General features: G+C 43.3%; 1 protein-coding gene across 1 annotated transcript in view; it reads left to right on the top strand.

Moving 5' to 3' along the window:
* Window positions 1-20,551, top strand: part of MAML1 (mastermind like transcriptional coactivator 1) — a 48,388-nt gene that overhangs the window by 18,999 nt on the left and 8,838 nt on the right. The window contains exon 2 of the mRNA XM_082379300.1: window positions 18,117-19,529. Coding sequence (XP_082235426.1) covers window positions 18,117-19,529 — 1,413 coding nt within the window. The remainder of the gene's footprint in view (window positions 1-18,116; window positions 19,530-20,551) is intronic.

Genomic DNA, 20,551 nt, shown 5'->3' with positions numbered 1-20,551 from the left:
CATGCAGAGGCACAAAGGGTCCTGGTATGTTGAAGTTCAGCTTTCCTGACACGGGAGGGCAGGCTGTGACGAGCAGCCTGGTGTGCAGTAAGGAGCCTGCTGCCAGAAGCAGGCAGCAGGTTTAGGGGCGCTCCCTTTCGTCTTAGTGCTGTCCTGAAAACTTAGGTTCACAGCTAATTTCTAGAGCTGCGTTGTCCAGTACTGTAGTCACCAGCCACGGGGGGCTGTTAAGTGCTTGAAGTGTGTCTAGTCCAAATTGAATTGTGCCAAAAGTGTAAAATTCGTACTGGATTTTGAAACTGAGTACCAAAAAAGAATGCAAAATCTTTTTTTAATATTACATTTGAAATGGAATATATTGGGTTAAATAAATTATTAAAATTAGCTTCACCTGTTTATTTTTGATGTGACTACGCCTGGAGGGCTTGTTAAAACTGTTTCCTTGGCCGAACCCCAAGTTTCTCACTCAGTGGGTCTCATTAACCCAAGTTGATGCCTGAGAATTTGCATTTCTAAAGGTTCTCAGGTGATGCTGATGCCACTGGTCTGGGACTACACTTTGAGAACCACTGCGCTAGAACCAAACAGGTTGAAGTTATTTTTTGAGGTGGGGAGGGGAGGAATTTGAAGGGGAAAAGTCTCAGATGAGGCAGGTCCGGAGGGAATAAGAAGGTGCAGCTGAAGGGAGTTAATCTTTGCAAGGAGAGATGTTTCCCTCTCAGAGAAGAGGGAAAGAAGAGAGTTGATAAGTAAAGACATTAAGTTTTGAGGTGAAAAAGAGGTACATTTGAAGGAATCACAGAAGTTGAACTTTGGGAATTGACTCTGAATCAAATATATCTGTGTTCAAATCCTGGTTCAGCACTTACTTTCCATTCACTGTAAGCCCACCCCATAAGTAGTTGTGGAGATTAGGTGAACCAGTACTGCCTCCATTATTGGGCAGAGATCCCACAAAACTGAAGGACAAATACCCACGGGGCTAAAGAACAGTAGAGTGACTGTGAAAGGGAGTGATGGGAAAGGTGGGAGGGTTAATTCTAGAAATGTTCATTGGGTGCTTGTAACTTGCTGAGCATTGGACTTGGTACTGGGGGTGAAAAGGGCAGGGCTCTTGCCCTCCACGGATGGAGGGAGATGCAGAGAAATAGATCAGTGAGTATTTACAGTATGACTCTGGTCATGGAATACAAGTACAAAGGTTTGTTAGAGCACTAAGGGATGGAATAAGGAACTTGACCAGGTTTGGGGTAAGTGGCCAGGGAAAAAATGCTATAGAGGAGTTGATGTTTGAGCTAAATCTTAAAAGATTAGTAGGAGGTCGCCAGGCCAGAGATATATTCTCAGTCCTGAAAGGAGTTCATTTAAGTCTAGGCTTCAAGGGAACAGCAGAGGATTGAGCAGAGTTTATTGAGGTCAGATCAAACAGGCCTGTACATGCCAGGTTAAGGAATTGGAACTTCATGTGTAAGTGATGGGGAAGTAAGTAATTTTAAATGGTTCAAATATGTGTGTTTTTTAGAGATCATGTTGAAAGCATTATAAAGAGTGGGTTAGAACAGAGTGAGAATAGATCAGCATGAAGTTACTTCAGTAATCTAGGTTAAAAAAATAATAATAATGAAGAGTTGAACTAAGATGGAGGTGGTGTGGAGGGATCTTAATGGAGAGCGATTAAAAAGGTAGAATCAGCAGAAATCAATGCCTGATCATCCAAGAGGTCAAGGATTGAGCCATGCACCGAGTCAGGGAGAAAGGGGAAGGAACGGATTTGGGGAGGAAGGCAAAGAGCTGAGTTTGGAGGATATCCTGTCTGATATCCACTTAGAGATTACCAGTTTACAGTTGTCTAGAGCACAGGACAGAGGACTGGGCCCAAAGGTGATGATTTGGGAAACGTTCACTTAGTAAATATTTGAGTGCGTGCCTGTGCCAGGTTGTCAGGCCGTGGATGGGGTTGCCTGGTGAGGTGACAGCAGTGAAGAGGGACGAATGCCCTGCAGGTGTCATCACTGAAGGAGCAGGCATGAGAAGGAGCAGCCTGCAAAGAGTGGCCTTGGAAGCAGGAGCAGGTCCAGTGTGGTTGCATGGGCCTTAAGGGAGGAAGATGTTTGGAGACGGTCAGAGCTCAGTGCCTGAAAAAGGTCAAGTAGATACAGTTTGAAACGAGTTCCTTGGATTTAAGAACCAGGAGATCACCTTGGTGAGTATGACAAAGTAGAGACTGCTCTTTGAAGAAGCTCTGAAGCGAAGGAAGAGGATTAGCTGAACGGTAAGAACGTTAGCTGCTCAATAAGTGGTAGTGATGCGCCTCACAGCCCCTCCTCCCCACCCCCTGGAAGTGGTTCTTCTTACCACCGCCACCCCTTATTTTTTAGATGAGGAGCCAGAGCTTCTGTAGATGTTTAGCAATTTCTCTGTGAGCACACAGCAGTTAAGCAACTGAACCAGGATTCAAACCCAGCCTAGCTGTGCTCTTAACACTGCTAAATGGTATGGAGAGTAGGATGGAGGTTAAAAGATGGGAGGTACTGAGCCTGTGTCAGTGCTCAGGGGAGGAAGGAACTGGTAAAGAGGGAGATGAATGGGAAATAGAGAAAAAGGTGGTAATTGAATGAGCAAGAACCTGGAGGAGGCCAAATGGGGTAGAGAACCCAAGTGGAGGAGGGCTTGGCTTCGGAAGGGCATAGCGTTGCTTTTATATACACAGTCCCTAATTAAGTCAGAATTTCCCCATAAACGGGAAGATCATGGTGTTTATGCTTTAGGTAGTTGTTATGATACATTTTTCATATTCATATTCCTATGCCTGATTGCATTCATAGAATAACAGAATTCCAGAGGATTTCAGAGAGATCTAATCTAATCAATAAGTAATTATCTGCTGTTCTTTAAGTGAGCTCATGTATCATTCCAAAATAACCCTCCTTTAACCCTCTCTGGCTACCAACTGGTCCCCTCCACTTTTTAAAAACAAATTTATGAGATACAATTTACATACCATAAATTTCACCCATTTAAAGTGTACAATTCAATCATTTTTAGTATATTCAGAGTTGTGTGACCATCAGCACAATTAATTTTAGAACATTTTATCACCCCAGAAAGAAACCTGTACATCCCTTATCCTATCAATCCCCCCACTCCCTTCCTTTCCAGCCCTAGGCAGCCACTAGTCTACTTTGTCTCTATATCTCCCTTTTTTTAAAATAAATGTATTTGTTTTATTTATTTATTTTTGTCTGTGTTGGGTCTTTGTTGCTGCTCACGGGCTTTGTCTAATTGCGGCAATTGGGGGCTACTCTTTGTTGTGGTGCGCAGGCTTCTCACTGTGGTGGCTTCTCTTGTTGCGGAGCACAGGCTCTAGGCGCGCTGGCTTCAGTAGTTGCAGCACGCGGGCTCATTAGTTGTGGCTCGCGGGCTTAGTTGCTACACGGCATATGGGATCTTCCCGGACCAGGGCTCGAACCTGTGTCCCGTGCATTGGCAGGCGGATTCTCAACCACTGCGCCACCAGGGAAGTCCTCTATATCTCCCTTTTTAAACTAAACTTGGAAGAGAACAATCCGTATTCTCTCTACTTACTCACGTCTCAAGTCGAGGGTTTTTACTCCAGTCATTCTTCTGGAACTGTTCTGGGCAACACAATCAGTGAACTTTTCAGATACATTTAACCCATCACTCTCCCTTGTCTTCAGTATGGGCTCTTCATCTGCCCCTTGGCTGGCTTCTCACTCTTTCTGAGTGAATGGATCTGCTCTTGGTTTTAGCTGCATGTGTTGCTGATGACCGTCTTTCCATGGAACTCATAGTCAATATTATTCACTGCCTCATGGACATACCTGGATGGTCCAGTCATTTCTTCGTGGCTGAAACTGAACAACACCCCCCCCCCCAAAAACCCTGCTTTTCCTTTGTTCTCTATCTTACCCATGTATGCAGACTAGATAGAAACTCCTTTCTCCCTCACCCTCAATATGAAATAGGTTTCTAGTATCTGCTGACTTTTCTTCCATCCTAAATTTGAAATCATTTCTTTTTTCCCATACCCATGGTCAGATCCTCATCTCTTTAATGAACTATTTCTGCAATTACCTACTTGTTTACTCTGGCTTGTAGCCTCCCTCCCTGAAATCCGTTCACCACACAGTCATTATAGAGAGCTTATAAAAAGACAAATCTGACCTCATCTGCTAAGGTCCTATTAAAATGACATGCAACACATCACCTATAAGTATTTATGCCCCACCCACCCCCCAATCTGAATCTGATCAAGCTTCTAACTGCCAGTTTATAGAAAATACAGAGGATAGAACTTGTAAAGGGCACCGTGGGGCCACAGTCAGCCAACTATGGAAGTGGAAAATTTTACAGGACAAGTGACTAAGCATCTTGGACAAATAAATGACAAAGGGAAGAAAGGGAGAGAGAACTGTTACATTTTGAAAGTCTTAAGAGCATGTCAACCAAGTGCAACGTGTTGGATACTGATTTGAATAAACCAACTGTAGCAACAATTTTTTTTTTTTTAACATTCAGTAATGGTGTTATGGTTATCTTTTTTTTTTGTCTCTAACTTTTCATTGGAGAATTTAATTCATTTACATTTATATAATCACTGACATTTAAAATTATTTCTGTTCTTTCAGTACTTGTTGGTTTATTGTCTCCTTTCTTTGATTCTTCCTTTTTTCTTTCCTACTTTTGGATAGATTGATAGTGTTTTCTGTGATCCCTTTTGTTCTATTGCTGGTTCTAAAGCTAAAAACCATATTTCTATTTTTTTGGTAGTTAGCCATAAATTTTAAGGTAAGTACTTAACCATAATTTTTTTCTAACATACTTTATTTTTCACAAGTCTGTGGAATGGGTATTATTAGTCCCTGCATATAAATGAAAGAAGTGAGTTTCAAAAGGTAAAGCATATTGCCCAAGATCGTATAGCTTGTTAGTGACCGAGGTGGATTTTAAATGAGGTCTATATTATTTGAAAGCCTGTATTTTAAAAAAATCTAACACCATGCTGCTTGCAAGTGATTAAGGTTCAGTTAACTAGAATCATCCTTGTGTGGACCATATTTTTTTGAAACATCAGGCAGTCCAGATCTTCCATTAATTTTGCTGTGCGACCTTCAGCAACATACATTCTCTCTCCAAGTCTTAATATCCCTAGCTGTAAAGTGGCTTGATTATCCCTAATAACGTTTTCATTTTTATTATTTTTTTAAGATTTTTTTTATTTATTTATTTTACTTACTTACTTTTGGCTGCGTTGCGTCTTAGCTGTGGCACACGGGATCTTTCGTTGTGGTGTGTGGGCCTCTCTCTAGTTGTGGTGTGGGGGTTTTTTTTTCCTCTTCTCTAGTTGTGACGCACAGGCTCCAGGGTGCGTGGGCTCTGTAGTTGTGGCACGCGGGTTCCAGAGTGTGTGGGCTCTGTAGTTGGCAGCACGGGGGCTCTAGTTGAGGTGTGGGAGCTCAGTAGTTGCGGCGCATGGGCTTAGTTTCCCCAAGACACGTGGGATCTTAGTTCTCTGACCAGGGATCAAACCCACGTCCCCTGCATTGGAAGGCGGATTCTTTACCACTGCACCACCAGGGAAGTCCCAACATTTTTTAGATCATATTTTTAAAGTGCTTGGAGAGTTCTTTGGTGATTGTCTTTTTAAAAAAAAAAAGCTTTTATATTTTAGGGCTTCCCTGGTGGCGCAGTGGTTCAGAGTCTGCCTGCCAATGCAGGGGACACAGGTTCGAGTCCTGGTCTGGGAAGATCCCACATGCCGCGGAGCGGCTAGGCCCGTGAGCCACAGCTACTGAGCCTGCGCGTCTGGAGCCTGTGCTCCGCAACAAGAGAGGCCGCGATAGTGAGAGGCCCGCGCACCGCCATGAAGAGTGGCCCCCGCTTGCCGCAACTAGAGAAAGCCCTCGCACAGAAACGAAGACCCAACATAGTAATCAATCAATAAATAAATCTTTAAAAAAAAAAAAAAGCTTTTATATTTTAGCAATACATGCTGAAGTATTTAAGGAGAAATGGTGTGATTCCTAGGTTAGCCCAGGGAGCATGGGTAGGGTGTGAATAAGACAAGATGGGCTATGTGTTATTTCAGCTGGACAATGGATACATGGGGGTCATTGTACTTTCTTTCTACTGTAGTGTATGTTTGAAATTTTCCATAATTTATTATGCTTAATTTTGTTTTATTTGTTTTGTTTGCAAAAGATATTGATGAGACAGGGAAATGTGAGCACTGATGGGGATATAGGATAATAATAAAGAATTAAAATTTTTAAATTGTGGTAAAATACATATAACATAAAAATTTACCATCTTAACCATTTTTAAGTGTACAATTAAGTGGCATGAGGTATGTTCACATTGTCTACAACCACACCGCCATCCATCCTCTTCAGAACTCTTTTATCTTGCAAAACTGAAAACACTATACCCATTAAACAATAAGTCCCCGTTTTCTCCTCTCTCCAACCTCTGGTAACCACCATTCTACTTTCTGTCTTTAATGAATTTGCTTCAGATATCTCATATGAGTAGAATCATATAGTATTTGTCCTTTTGTGGCTGGCTTATTTCACTTAACAGTGTCCTCAGGTTTCATCCATGTTATAGCATGTATCCAAGTTTCCTTCCTTTTTAAGGCTTCTGTGGGTATACCACATTTTGTTTATCCATTCATCCATTGATGGACCCTTGGGCTGCTTCTACCTTTTGGCTATTGTGGATAACGCTACTATGAACATGGATGTACGAATCCTTGGTTTCAGTTCTTTTGGAAATGGAATTCTTTTAGAAATTAAATTGCTGGCTAATACAGTAAGTCTTTTTTTTTTTTTTTTTTTTTTTGAGGAACCACCATACTGTTTTCATAGTGGCTGCACCATTTTACATTCCCACCAGTAGTGCACAAGGGTTCCAGTTTCTCTGTATCCTTGCCAACACTTGTTACTTTCTGGCTTTTTGATGGTAGCCATCCTAATGGGTTTGAGGTGGTGATGATAAAGAATTATTAATGTTGTAGGTGTGATAATGACATCGTGTTGTTATACACATGCATATATGTTTAAGAGTTCTTACTTTTTAGAGATATATAGTGAAGTATTTGTGGATTAAATGATGTTATGCCTAGGATTTGTTTTTTAAATTATCCAGTTTTTGGGGGGGTGGGTGGGGAAGATAAGGAGATAGAAATGAAACAAAATGCCCAAATACTAATGGTTGTTTAAGTTGAGTGATGGGCATTTTGGGATTCATTATACTGTTCTCTCTAGTTTTTTTTTTTTTTTTAATTATTTAATTTTGACTGTGTTGGGTCTTCGTTTCTGTGCGAGGGCTTTCTCTAGTTGTGGCAAGCGGGGGCCACTCTTCATCGCGGTGCGTGGGCCTCTCACTATTGTGGCCTCTCCTGTTGTGGAGCACAGGCTGCAGACGCGCAGGCTCAGTAGTTGTGGCTTACGGGCCCAGTTGCTCCGCGGCATGTGGGATCCTCCCAGACCAGGGCTCGAACCCGTGTCCCCTGCATTGGCAGGCAGATTCTCAACCACTGCGCCACCAGGGAAGCCCTGTTCTCTCTAGTTTTGCGTATTTTTTAACATTTTCCATTAAATCACATTTGGGACAGTCATAGTCCATTCCAGCCTTTCCCTTTCAGCACTCCCTGTTGTGCCCTTTACGCTTCATCAACATTAAACAACTCATTTTTTTCTGCTTGCCTCCCTCCATCTACTGCCATTCAGTGCTCATTTGTGTATCCTTGCCTTTGCCTCTCAGCCGAAGTGCCTTCCCCTCTTCTGGATGACTTCTCTGCATCCCCTTCTCCAGAAAGTCTAGCATGCCATCCCCACACTGTGCTGTTCTCTTTCCTCCCATGACACTCGGGCTTGCCTTCATTGATTCTCCATCAGATTCTGGGGGTGGAGCCGGAACTATGTCTTGTCCTTTTTTTTTTTAAGTGAAAATATTTTTATTTTTTAATTTTTTGGCTGCACCTTGCTGCATGTGGAATCTTAGTTCCCCAATCAGGGGTGGAACCTGTGCCCCCTGCAGTGGAAGCACGGAGTCTTAACCACTGGACAGCCAGGGAAGTCCCATGTCTTGTTTATCTTTTTATCCCCAGTGCCTAGTGCTCTGCCTAGCATATAGTGAAAACCTAGTGAATATCTGAATTCACCGTTACTTTCTGCACAGCCTGTATAGGGCATTATCTGTCACATAGTAGGATCTCGGTGATCGAGCACTGCATGAACCCGTGAGGGTATCTCCCTCTACAGGGCATTGCTCGATATTAACAGGACAGCAGTGTGGACCTTTAAAGCTGAGTGGAACTTTAGGTCATTTTACCCAGGATCTTAATTTTATAGGGCATGAAAGCAGATCCTAGAAGAATTGCATCTTAACTAAGATCACACAGCCAGTTAGCAGTAGCCTGCTTTGTTTTCATGTACACCATGCAACCTTCTGAGCCTCACGTGGCTTCCCAAATAGGTTTTTCTGTAGCAAAGAGAATGTGCGGACTGTTTGCCAAGCATGAGAACCAATCTGTTTATCAATTTTGATTCTCAGTATACAGTGTGAATTTTAACTTTCTGCTTTATAACCATTGCAGGAAGAGATTACATTGTGTTAAATACATAGTCTTGCTTTCTTAAATAGCTTTTTATAAAAAAGCTTTTTAAAAGTTTTCTTATCAAAAAAGGTGATAGTCTAAACGGGAAAAGAATTTTAAAAAGAATAGATACATGTGTATGTATAACGGAATCACTTTGCTGTACACCTGAAACTAACACAACGTTGTTAATCAACTATGCTCCAATGTAAAATAAAAAGTTTTTTAAAAGGTGATAGTCATTTGCTAAAATGACATAGAACTGTATACCCACATTCTACCCATATCTTCTTCCTCGTTGATATTTTGCTATAATTATGTAAAATACAACTGTTGAGGGAAACTGGGTGAAGGGTACACAGGACCCTCTGTACTCTTTGCAACTTCCTATGAATCTATAATTGTTTTCAAAATTTTAAAAAAAATTTTTTTTAAGGTGATGATAAAAATGTCTAGGCACGAAACTATAAAGTTTTCTGGAAAATACATTTCTCAGAACTTGCCATTTTCAGTATATCCTTGTAGGCAGATTTAGTGGCAAGGAGTGGTGCTTACAGATCTCCTTAGTACTCAGTGTGCTTCTAATCAGTGATGATACCAAACTATTAAGACATAATGTCTTAAGAGTGGGAATCTTTAGTAGCAAATTATAGAAGGTTCTGTAACATTTTTTTCTTTAAATATTTTACAAAGAATCTTTTGTAGCCTTGGTGTGTGAGATTTTTTTCAGCACAGCCCATTTTTCTGGTAAGGTCTTAACAGGGCTCTTTGTGCTTGGTCTCAGGGAGGTTCTCCTTACAGTTTGAAACTCTGACTCACTCCCTGCTGCTTGTTTTTTACCAAACTCTTTTAGCTTCACAGGCAGAGGTGGGATTAATTTGGGACCGATCTCAGATTGATCAGGGAAGGGGCAGGGCTGTGGGGATCTGCTGCAGATCCTTCCCAAGACCTCTGAATGCTCAAACTTTAGGAAACCTCATGTAATCTGACTTTCATCTGCTATAAAACAGAAACAGTGATACTCATCTTCAGGGTACCTTTGAAGATTGAGTGAGATTCTGAATCAGTGGGGAATAGTAAGTGCAGGTGCTGAGTGGTCTTCGAGGCACACTTAAGGAAGTAATGACTTGTCCTTGCAGCATTTGGCTCAAATTAGTGCCTTATCAAAGTTGCTACTTTGGACCTCACTGATTTTTCCTCAAATCATTGAAACCTTTAATGTTGCATGAAAATAGATCCACTTTACCTTTAGAGGATCTTTTCCAACAACAGTCGGGGTTCCTGAGGGTCCTCACTGTATATACAGGGTACTAGAAGAGCTCATGGGGAAAAGAAAGGTGAGCATGGTATTAGGTTGAAATTACCAATATTTAACTACTATTACCTTAAAGAGTTAAATGATTTTATATGTTTCAACCTATACTCTTTTTTTTTGAAGTATAGTTGATTTACAATGTTGTGTTAATTTCTGCTGTACAGCAGTGATTCAGTTATACATATATATTACGTTTTTTTATAAAATCCTTTTTGGACTTCCCTGGTGGTCCAGTGGTTAAGACTCCACACTTCCAATGCAGGGGGCACAGGTTCGATCCCTGGTCGGAGAAGTTCTGCATGCTGTGCGCTGTGGCAAAAAAAAAAAAAAAAAATTCTTTTCCATTATTGTTTATCATAGGATATTGAATGTAGTTCCCTGTGCTGTACAGTAGAGCCTTGTTGTTTATCCATTCTCTATATAATAGTTTGCATCTGCTAACCCCAAACTTCCAATCCATCCCTCCCCGACCCCCCACCCACCTTGGCAACCACGAGTCTGTTCTCTATGTCTGTGAATCTGTTTCTGTTTTGTAGATAGGTTCATTTGTGTCATATTTTAGATTCCATATATAAGTGATATCATATGGTATTTGTCTTTCTCTTTCTGAATTACTTTACTTAGTATGATAATCTCTAGTTGCATCCATGTTGCTGCAAATGGCATTATTTCCTTCTTTATTACGGCTGAGTAGTATTCCATTGTATAAACGTACCACATCTTCATTATCCATTCATCTGTTGATGGACATTTAGATTGTGAATAGTGCTGCTGTGAACATAGGGGTGCATGTATCTTTTTTTATTTTATTTTGTTTTATTTTTTAGAAATTTATTTTTTATTTATTTTTGGCTGCGTTGGGTCTTCGTTGCTGTGCGCAGGCTTTCTTTAGTTGCAGCAAGTGGGGGCTACTGTTTGTTGCGGTACGTGGGCTTCTCATTGCGGTGGCTTCTCTTGTTGCAGAGCATGGGCTCTAGGGCACATGGGCTTCAGTAGTTGTGGCTTGCGGGCTCTAGAGCGCCGGCTCAGTAGTTGTGGCTCACGGGCTTAGTTGCTCTGCGGCATGTGGGATCTTCCTGGACCAGGGCTCGAACCCATGTCCCCTGCGTTGGCAGGTGGATTCTTAACCACTGCACCACCAGGGAAGTCCCTGTCTTTTTGAATTATAGTATTGTCTGGATATATGCCCAGGAGTGGGATTGCTGGAACATATGACAACTCTGTTTTTAGTTTTTTGAGGAACCTCTATATTGTCAACCTATACTTTTTTTTTTTTCCTTCTTCTTTTGGCCGCGCCACACAGCATGCGGATCTTAGTTCCCTGACCAGGGATTGAACCTGTGACCCCTGCAGTGGAAGTGCAGAGTCCCAACCACTGGACCGCCAGGGAAGTCCCTGTCAACCTGTACTTTCATCTACATGTCAGTGCATAAGGAACATTGATGAGAGAGCCACCCCTGTCTTGAACAGCCACATCTGTTTGTTAACTCAGAGTGGGAGAACTCTCATTTGGGGGAGTTTTACCACAAAGCACACTAGAATTTCATTGGTGGGTGGTGGAAGAGGGTGGAAGTAGAGACTAGGTGAGGGACTGTCCTCACTAAGTGAGGACTAGTGGGTGGGTGGGGACAGGATACTGATTTGGTGTCCATAAGGTGTGGCAACTCCAGCTTGACTCACCGTTGATATCCTGGGGCCCCTCTCCCAGAGTAGAAGACGATGGGTGGCACAGGCTAGGGTAGGAGTCAGGACTGACTGGGTGAGCATGCAAGGCCTCCAGTTTACCATCAAGCATGAAGTATTCTTCAACAAAACCCCCTTGTGGAGGAAATGAGCACCAGATCACATTATCCCAGAACTGAATCCTCCTGAAACCCTGTGCATCGGGAGACCATTAGGTAGTTACAACAGAAACCTCTGAGCTGAGTACCCAGAAGTACCAGATACGCTGAGGGCAAGCACAAGGGCAGCCAGTCTTGTATGCTTTATAGCTCTTACTGTGTTTGTTCTTAAATAATTTATAATCAGTTCAGACCATTTTCCCATCTCTGTTTTAAATTCCTAGAGATCAGCCTCCATGGTTTACTCATCTTTGTCTTCCTCTACAGTGCCCTGCACATATCAGGCACTCCTGCAAATGCTCAAGACTCAGAAATCTGCCAGAGCCACCGTATTCCACACTTCCCAAACCCACCTACATCATTCCAGTTAAATTTTGTGCACAGTTGAGAAAATGACCTGGCGTTTCCTTTGGCTAAAAGCAGTTGGTATTGCAAAATTAAGTTGTTACTTTGGAACTTGTCTGTAGCTGTTTACACGTGGATATTGAAAGAGGACGTGGTAGCTTTTATAACTGTTATGGCAAAGAAGGATTCTGTTTCTAATCTGGGACAATCAGCTGACTCATCAGGTGCGTTGACCTCTTAGGTGTCCATCTTCCCCCTTAGGAAAATAGAAAACTGAGCTCCCAGGTTTACAGAGAGCCCAAACCTGACACTGAGGAACAAATGATTTTCCAAAAAAAAGAAATAATAGAAAGACTAACCCCCCCAAAAATTAGCAACTCATTTTTATTTCCTTCTGACCGATTAAATGGGTATGAATTTACCTTCCCAGAAGGAAACTTTTAAAACAAAGGATCTTATAAAGGGTCCATTTTAGGATTATGGTTCCTTTCCCCCTCTCACCCCTAGGTGGCAGCAGGAAGCAGAAAAACCTACATGAAAGTAAAGCACACATGTCCTTGTGTTGTAGGGGCTGTGTTCTTAGTTTTGTTTTGTTTTAATATTTATTTATTTATTTATTTGGCTGTGCCAGGTCTTAGTTGCAGCACACAGGATCTTTGTTGCGGCAAGCGGGATCTTTAGTTGTGGCACGCGAACTCTTAGTTGTGGCATGTGGGATCTAGTTCCCTGACCAGGGATCCAACCTGGGCCCCCTGCATTGGGAGCATGGTGTCTTAGCCATTGGACCACCGGGGAAGTCCCAGTATTTTTTTTTTTAATTGAAGTATAGTTGATTTACAATGTTGTGTTAATTACTGCTGTACAGCAAAGTGATTCAGTTATACATATGTATATATACATTCTTTTTTTTATGTTCTTTTCCATTATGGTTTATCATAAGATAGTAAATATAGTTCTCTGCGCTATACAGTAGGACCTTGCTTATCCGTTCTGTATATAAAAACTTACATCTGCTAACCCCAACTTCCCACTCCAACCCCTCCCCGCTGGCAACCACCAGTCTGTTCTCTATGTCCGTGATTCTATTTATTTCATAGATAAGTTCATTTGTGTCGTATTTTAGAGTCCACATATAAGTGATATATCATGGTATTTGTCTTTCTCTTTCTGGCTTACATTACTTAGTATGATAATCTCTAGTTGCATCCATGTTGCTGCTAATGGCATTATTTCCTTCTTTTCTATGGCTGAGTAGTATTCCATTGTATATATGTACCACATCTTCTTTATCCATTCATCTGTCGATGGACATTTAGGTTGTTTTCAGGTCTTGGCTGTTGTGAATAGTGCTGCTGTGAACATAGCAGTGCATGTATCTTTCTGAATTATAGTTTTGTCTGGATATATACCCAGGAGTGGGATTGCTGGATCATATGGTAATTCTGTTTTTAGTTTCTTGAGGAACCTCCATACTGTTTTCCACAGTGGCTGCACTAACTGACATCCCCACCAACAGTATGGGAGGGTTCCCTTTTCTCCACACCCTCTCCAACATTTATTTTATTTTATTTTTTAAAGGGTTTTTTTTTCAATATAAATTTATTTATTTTATTTTTGGCTGCGTTGGGTCTAAGTTGCTGCACACGGGCTTTCTCTAGTTGCAGCGAGTGGGGGCTGCTGTTCATTGCGGTGCGTGAGCCTCTCATTGCGGTGGCCTCTCTTTGTTTCGGAGCATGGGCTCTAGGCACAGGGACTTAAGTAGTTGTGGCGTGTGGGCTCAGTACTTGTGGCTCGCGGGCTCTGGAGTGCAGGCTCAGTAGTTGTGCACAGGCTTAGTTGCTCCACAGCATGTGGGATCTTCCCGGACCAGAGCTCGAACCCGTATCCCCTGCACTGGCAGGTGGATTCCCAGCCATTGCACCACCAGGGAAGCCCTCCAGCATTCATTGTTTGTAGATTTTTTGATGATGGCCATTCTGACCGGTGTAAGGTGATAGATACCTCATTGTAGTTTTGATTTGCATTTGTCTGATAATTAGCCATGTTGAGCATCTTTTCATATGCCTATTGGCCATCTGTATGTCTTCTTTGGAGAAATGTCTATTTAGGTCTTCTGCCCATTTTTTCATTGGGTTGTTTGATTTTTTGTTGTCGAGTTGTATGAGCTGTCTGTATATTTTGGAAATTAAGCCCTTGTCAGTCTCATCGTTTGCAAATATTTTCTCGCATTCCATAGGTTGTCTTTTCATTTTGTCGATGGTTTACTTTGCTGTGCAAGAGCTTGTAAGTTTCATTAGGTCCTATTTGGTTTTTTTGTTTGGTTTGGTTTATATTTCTATTACCTTGGGAGACTGACCTAAGAAAACATTGGTACAGTTCATGTCAGAGAATGTTTTGCCTATGATCTCTTCTAGGATTTTTATGGTGTCATGTCTTACATTTAAGTCTTTAAGCCATTTTGAGTTTATTTTTGTGTGTGGTGAGAGGGTGTGTTCTAACTTCATTGATTTACATGCAGCTGTCCAACTTTCCCAACACCAGTTGCTGAAGAGGCTGTCTTTTTCCCATTGTATATTCTTACCTCCTTTGTTGAAGATTAATTGATTGTAGGTGTGTAGGTTTATTTCTGGACCCTCTGTTCCATTGATCCATATGTCTGTTTTTGTGCCAATACCACACTGTTTTGATTACTATAGCTAGCTTTGTAGTATTGTCTGAAGTCTGGAAGGGTTATGCCTCCAGCTTTGTTCTTTTTCCTCAGGGTTGCTTTCACAATTCTGGGTCTTTTATGGTTCCATATGAATTTTAAGATTATTTGTTCTAGGGACTTCGCTGGTGGTCCAGTGGTAAAGCATCTGCCTTACAATGCAGGGGACACGGGTTTGATCCCTGGTCAGGGAACTGAGATGCCACATGCTGCGGGGCAACTAAGCCCATGTTCCACAACTACTGAGCTCACACGCCTCAACTAGAGAGCCTGCATGCTGCAAACTACAGAGCCCACACGCCCTGGAACCCACGTGCCACAGCTAGAGAAGAGAAAACCCACATGCCACAACTAGATAGAAACTCACTTGCTGCAATGAAGAGTCCATGTGCTGCCATGAAGATCCCACGTGCCGCAACCAAGACCCAACACAAGCCAAAAATAAATTAAATAAATAAATAAATAAATAAATCTTTTAAAACATGTTTTAAAAAAAGATTATTCTAGTTCTGTGGAAAATGTCATGGGTAATTTGATAGGGATTGCATTAAATCTGTCGATTGCTTTGGGTAGTATGGCCATTTTAACGTATTAATAAGTATTCCAATCCAAGAGCATGGGATATCTTTCCATTTCTTTGAATCATCTTCAGTTTCCTTTATTAATGTTTGATAGTTCTCAGTGTCTAAGTCTTTCACCTCCTTGGTCAGGTTTATTCCTAAGTATTTTATTTTGGGGGGTGCGATTTTAAAAGGTATTCTTTTTTTTTTTTTTACATTCCTTTTCTGATATTTCATTGTTGGTGTATAGAAATGCAACTGATTTCTGTATGTTAATCTTGTATCCTGCTACCTTGCTGAATTCGTTTATCAGTTCTAGTAGTTTTTGTGTGGAGTATTTAGGGTTTTCTGTGTATGGTATCATATCATCTGCATATAATGACAATTTTACCTTTTCTCTTGCAATTTGAATACTTTTATTTCTTTTCTTGTCTGATTTCTGTGGCTAGAACTTCCAGTACTGTGTTGAATAGAAGAGGTGAGAGTGAGCATCCTTGTCTTGTTCCAGAATTTAGCAGGAAGGCTTTCAGCTTTTCACCACAGAATATTATATTGGCTGTGGGTTTGTCATAAATTTATTATCTTGAGATATGTTCCCTCTATACGTAGGGGCTGTGTTCTTGAGTCCTAAGATCATGTTTTGCTTATACCTCTGCCCTACAGTTCCATTTATTGAGCATTCCTAACCTTTTCTGAGCTAACTTAAGTACCCAGATATGCATTTAAAGAAATACTTAGCCAGGATTTATAGAACACTGTGCAGTCAGCTTTAACAGTTAAGAAATAGGGGCTTCCCTGGTGGCGCAGTGGTTAAGAATCTGCCTGCCAATGCAGGGGACACGGGTTCAAGCCCTGGTCTGGGAAGATCCCACATGCTGCGGAGCGACTAAGCCCGTGAGCCACAACTACTGAGCCTACGTGTCTGGAGCCTGTGCTCCGCAACGGGAGAGGCCGCGACGGTGAGAGGCCCACGCACCGCGATGAAGAGTGGCCCCCGCTCGCTGCAGCTGGAGAAAGCCCTTGCACAGAAACGAAGACCCAACACAGCCAAAAATAAAAATATATATATAAATTAAAAAAAAAAAGAAATAAGAAAATCTTGAAGGAGAGGGAATGGAACATTAAAATTGGAACTCAGAGACTGATAAATTGCCCTCCTTGTTTTCTTGCTCATTGCACATTTGTGTCTACAGGTAGTTTGCTGCTGAGAGCTGGTGCCCTTGGCCCCCTCCTTCCCTCCACCCCCCACCCAGGGGGTCAGGTACTTCTGTGCTCAGCCTCCTGGGGTGGATGTGGTGGGTCACTGTGGCCCTTCTCTGCAGCAGAAGAAAGCAGCACAGTGTCCTGTGCTACTCTCTGACTCCTCTGAAATCTGCTTGAAGATAATAATGAAAGCTGTTAATTGGAATGTTGTAAATAGCACAGTATAAATGCTTAGGGCCAGTGGTTGGGGAGGAGGTTGGAATTGAGAGTGGGGGATAAAGGACAAAAATGTAACAGAAGTAAACATAGGAAAGGAGCAGACATGTATAGAGGCTGAGTGCAGGTGCCTCTTTAGTGGAAGAGTTGTGTCCTGGTAGCTGAAAACGAGGCTGGGAAATAATGGAAAGATACCACCTCTTCTCTTCCCTGTCATATTCTCTCCATGAAACTCCTGCCCTTGAACTCTCAGGGTGCTTATTTCTCTATGGGTTGCATATGGTGTTTGTCTTATTCTGTAGCCATGTCCATGTATGTCCCATGTCCTAGAAGATTGGAAGCCCATGAAGAGCAGGGACCACCTCATTTGTCTTGATATCCCCACAGCACTTGTCCCTGACACACGGTAGACTCTTAATAAGGTTAGTTGAACAAATCCAATTGAGGAGAACATGGGGAAGTAAGTAACTGCCAGACAGACCTGACTGTGTTCAAATTAATGGTCTTGTTAAGAAGTGGTAGGGTTTGGGACCGCTGGTGACTGGGTGCAGGGGATTAGAAGATGCTCACGGTTGGTGGGGAGCAGAGTGGGACAAAAGCCAAAAGGCAGAGGCCTGTAAGGCATATGAGGAAGCAGCCTAGCCTGGAGAGAAGGGGTGGAGCTGGGCAAGGGCACCTAGAAAGATGAGGAAGGGCATGAAAATGCCTGTGCACCAAGATGGAGGCCTGGAGCTTGTGATCAGCCCCCAACAAGGCCTGAAAAAGAGCCTGTACTAGCCAAGTCGCCTTTAGCTAAAAGCAACAGAAATCCAGGTTAAACCAGCTTAAACACAAGGGGGAATTTATTGGTTCCCATAAGTGAAAAGTCCAGGGGGATGGCTGGTCTCGTGTATAACCTAGATCCGGGATGCAAATGATGTCCTCAAGAATATATATGTATCCTTTGGCTCTTTCTCATTAGCTCCATTCTCAGTCACACCCTCAGATTAGATGACTGTGGGCTGCATCAGGCTTGTGTCCTACAAAAAGAGCTGCAAGAGTCCAGGGACTGACGCATTGACTGCAGCCGGATTACTTTCCCACAGCTGAGCTAGTCTTCACTCAGGCAAGGCCACAGGAGAGGAAGAGGCAGAGAGAACCCTGGAGGGGGAATGGGGGGGTGTTCCCAGAAGTGAGGGTTGTAAACTGGGCAAGCTAAATCGGCAGGAGAGCACTGCAGGGATACAGGCCCCTGGTTTAAGTCACCATTAGAAGCAGACGGGCCTCATACGTGGTGTATATATAAGTCACTCTTTTTCTTGTTTTTCAGCATCTCCATGATACAGTGAAGAGGAATCTCGATAGTGCCACATCCCCTCAGAATGGTGATCAACAGAATGGCTATGGAGACTTCTTTCCTGGGCATAAGAAGACCCGCCGGGAGGCCCCTCTGGGAGTTGCCGTCTCTTCCAATGGCCTGCCTCCAGCCTCCCCCCTTGGTCAGCCTGACAAGCCTGGCACAGAGGCCCTACAGGCCAGCGGGAAGCACTCACTGGGGCTGGACTCCATCAACAAGAAGTGTCTGGCAGACTCGAGCCTCCACTTGAATGGAGGCAGCAACCCCAGTGAGTCATTTCCCCTGAGCCTGAATAAAGAACTGAAGCAGGAGCCCGTGGATGACCTGCCTTGCATGATCGCAGGGGCCGGAGGCTCCATATCTCAAAGCAACCTCATGCCTGACCTCAACCTTAATGAGCAGGAGTGGAAGGAGCTCATCGAGGAGCTGAACAGGTCAGTGCCTGATGAAGACATGAAGGATCTATTTAATGAGGACTTTGAAGAGAAGAAGGATCCAGAGTCTTCTGGTTCTGCCACACAGACCCCCTTGGCACAGGACATTAATATTAAAACAGAATTCTCTCCAGCAGCCTTTGAACAAGAACAGTTAGGCTCTCCTCAAGTGAGGGCTGGGTCTGCAGGACAGACCTTTATGGGGCCTTCATCTGGCCCTGTGAGCACAGATTCACCCAGCCTAGGGGGCTCTCAGCCCCTGTTCCACACCTCTGGTCAGCCTGGGGTGGACAATCCCAGTCCCAACCTGATGTCGGCATCAGCCCAGGCCCAGAATGCACAAAGAGCCCTCTCCAGTGTGGTGTTGCCTAGCCAGGGCCCAGGCGGGAGCTCAGAGCTGTCCTCTGCCCACCAACTCCAGCAGATCGCTGCCAAGCAGAAGCGTGAGCAGATGCTCCAGAACCCACAGCAGGCTGCCCCAGCACCAGCTCCAGGCCAGATATCCACGTGGCAGCAGACAGGCCCCTCCCACAGTCCCTTAAATGTCCCTTATTCCATGGAAAAACCTGCCAGCCCTCCCGGTTACAAGCAAGACTTCACTAGCTCCAAACTGCTCATGATGCCCAGTGTGAACAAGAGCTCCCCTCGGCCCGGAGGCCCCTACCTCCAGCCCAGCCATGTGAACCTGCTGAGTCACCAGCCACCAAGTAACTTGAATCAGAATCCCGTGGCTAACCAAGGATCAGTGCTGGACTACGGCAACACCAAACCCCTTTCTCACTACAAAGCAGACTGTGGGCAAGGCGGCCCTGGGGCTGGCCAGAGCAAGCCGACCCTGATGGCTTATCTTCCCCAGCAGCTGTCTCATCTGAACAACGAGCAGAACTCCTTATTTCTAATGAAACCAAAGCCAGGAAATTTGCCCTTCCGATCACTGGTTCCACCTAGCCAGGTGAGCACAGGGCTTTACTCTGTTACTCTGCATCCACATCCATCCTAGTGTGGTTACCAGATCCCAGGTAGTTGCGGAACAAAGGGAGGGAGGGAGCTGGTACTTTCGTCCTTTGACTCCCTTGGGAGTGAAAATTGACCAAGCAAATGAGGATTGATTCTTAATAAACAAAAATAGGGTAAAATTCCCTAGTGTAACTTGGTTTTAACTGTATACCCGTTTGAGGAATCCCCTGCACTTGGTCTGGTGTCTCTTTCATGCCATACAACTTAAGTCATTTGTGGCAAGATCACATTTAATGTCCTTAGAGGCTCTGCTTTTTTTTTTTTATACCACTTTTCAGACATGTGTGTTCAAAATACCATAAGTTTTAGTAAGCGTATAACATTTAGGTGAGTGCTGCTTCCTAACAGGTTATTTAGTCAAGACATTCAAGCCTGGCAGAATCACATGGCTTTGTAGGGTGGAGAATGGTCAAGTACCATTCTGTGATGATCATTATTTGCACTTCTACTCACATTCGAATATGTTCTAAAATGTCTTCCCACTGGAAGCCTTCTCATGGCTAGGGCTTGTATAGTAAACAAACACAGAGTGTTCCCGGACTTCCTCAAAGTTAGCACTTGCTTTTCTTACTCTACAGTGTGTCCTGGATTGTCTTCTATATCTATAGAAGACATATATATATAGATCCATTGATACTTTTTAACACTTGTGTGACAATAGTTGTGTCACATGCAGTTGGGTGTATTGCATTGCCTCCTTTCTTTCACTGCTGTAAGCCTGCAGTCTATTTGTAGCACACTCTAAAATTTTAAAAATTAAAAATTAAAAAACTCGGGGCTTCCCTGGTGGTGCAGTGGTTGAGAGTCTGCCTGCCAATGCGGGGCGCACGGGTTCGAGCCCTGGCCTGGGAAGATCCCACATGCCGCGGAGCAACTGGGCCCGTGAGCCACAGTTACTGAGCCTGCGCGTCTGGAGCCTGTGCTCTGCAACAAGAGAGGCCGCGATAGTGAGAGGCC

This window comes from Balaenoptera borealis (genome assembly GCF_965194805.1).
Source record: "Balaenoptera borealis genome assembly, chromosome: 2".
Classification (NCBI taxonomy): Eukaryota; Metazoa; Chordata; class Mammalia; order Artiodactyla; family Balaenopteridae; genus Balaenoptera; species Balaenoptera borealis.
Note: the sequence above shows the minus strand (reverse complement) of the source record. Positions and strands in the feature narration are given on the sequence as shown.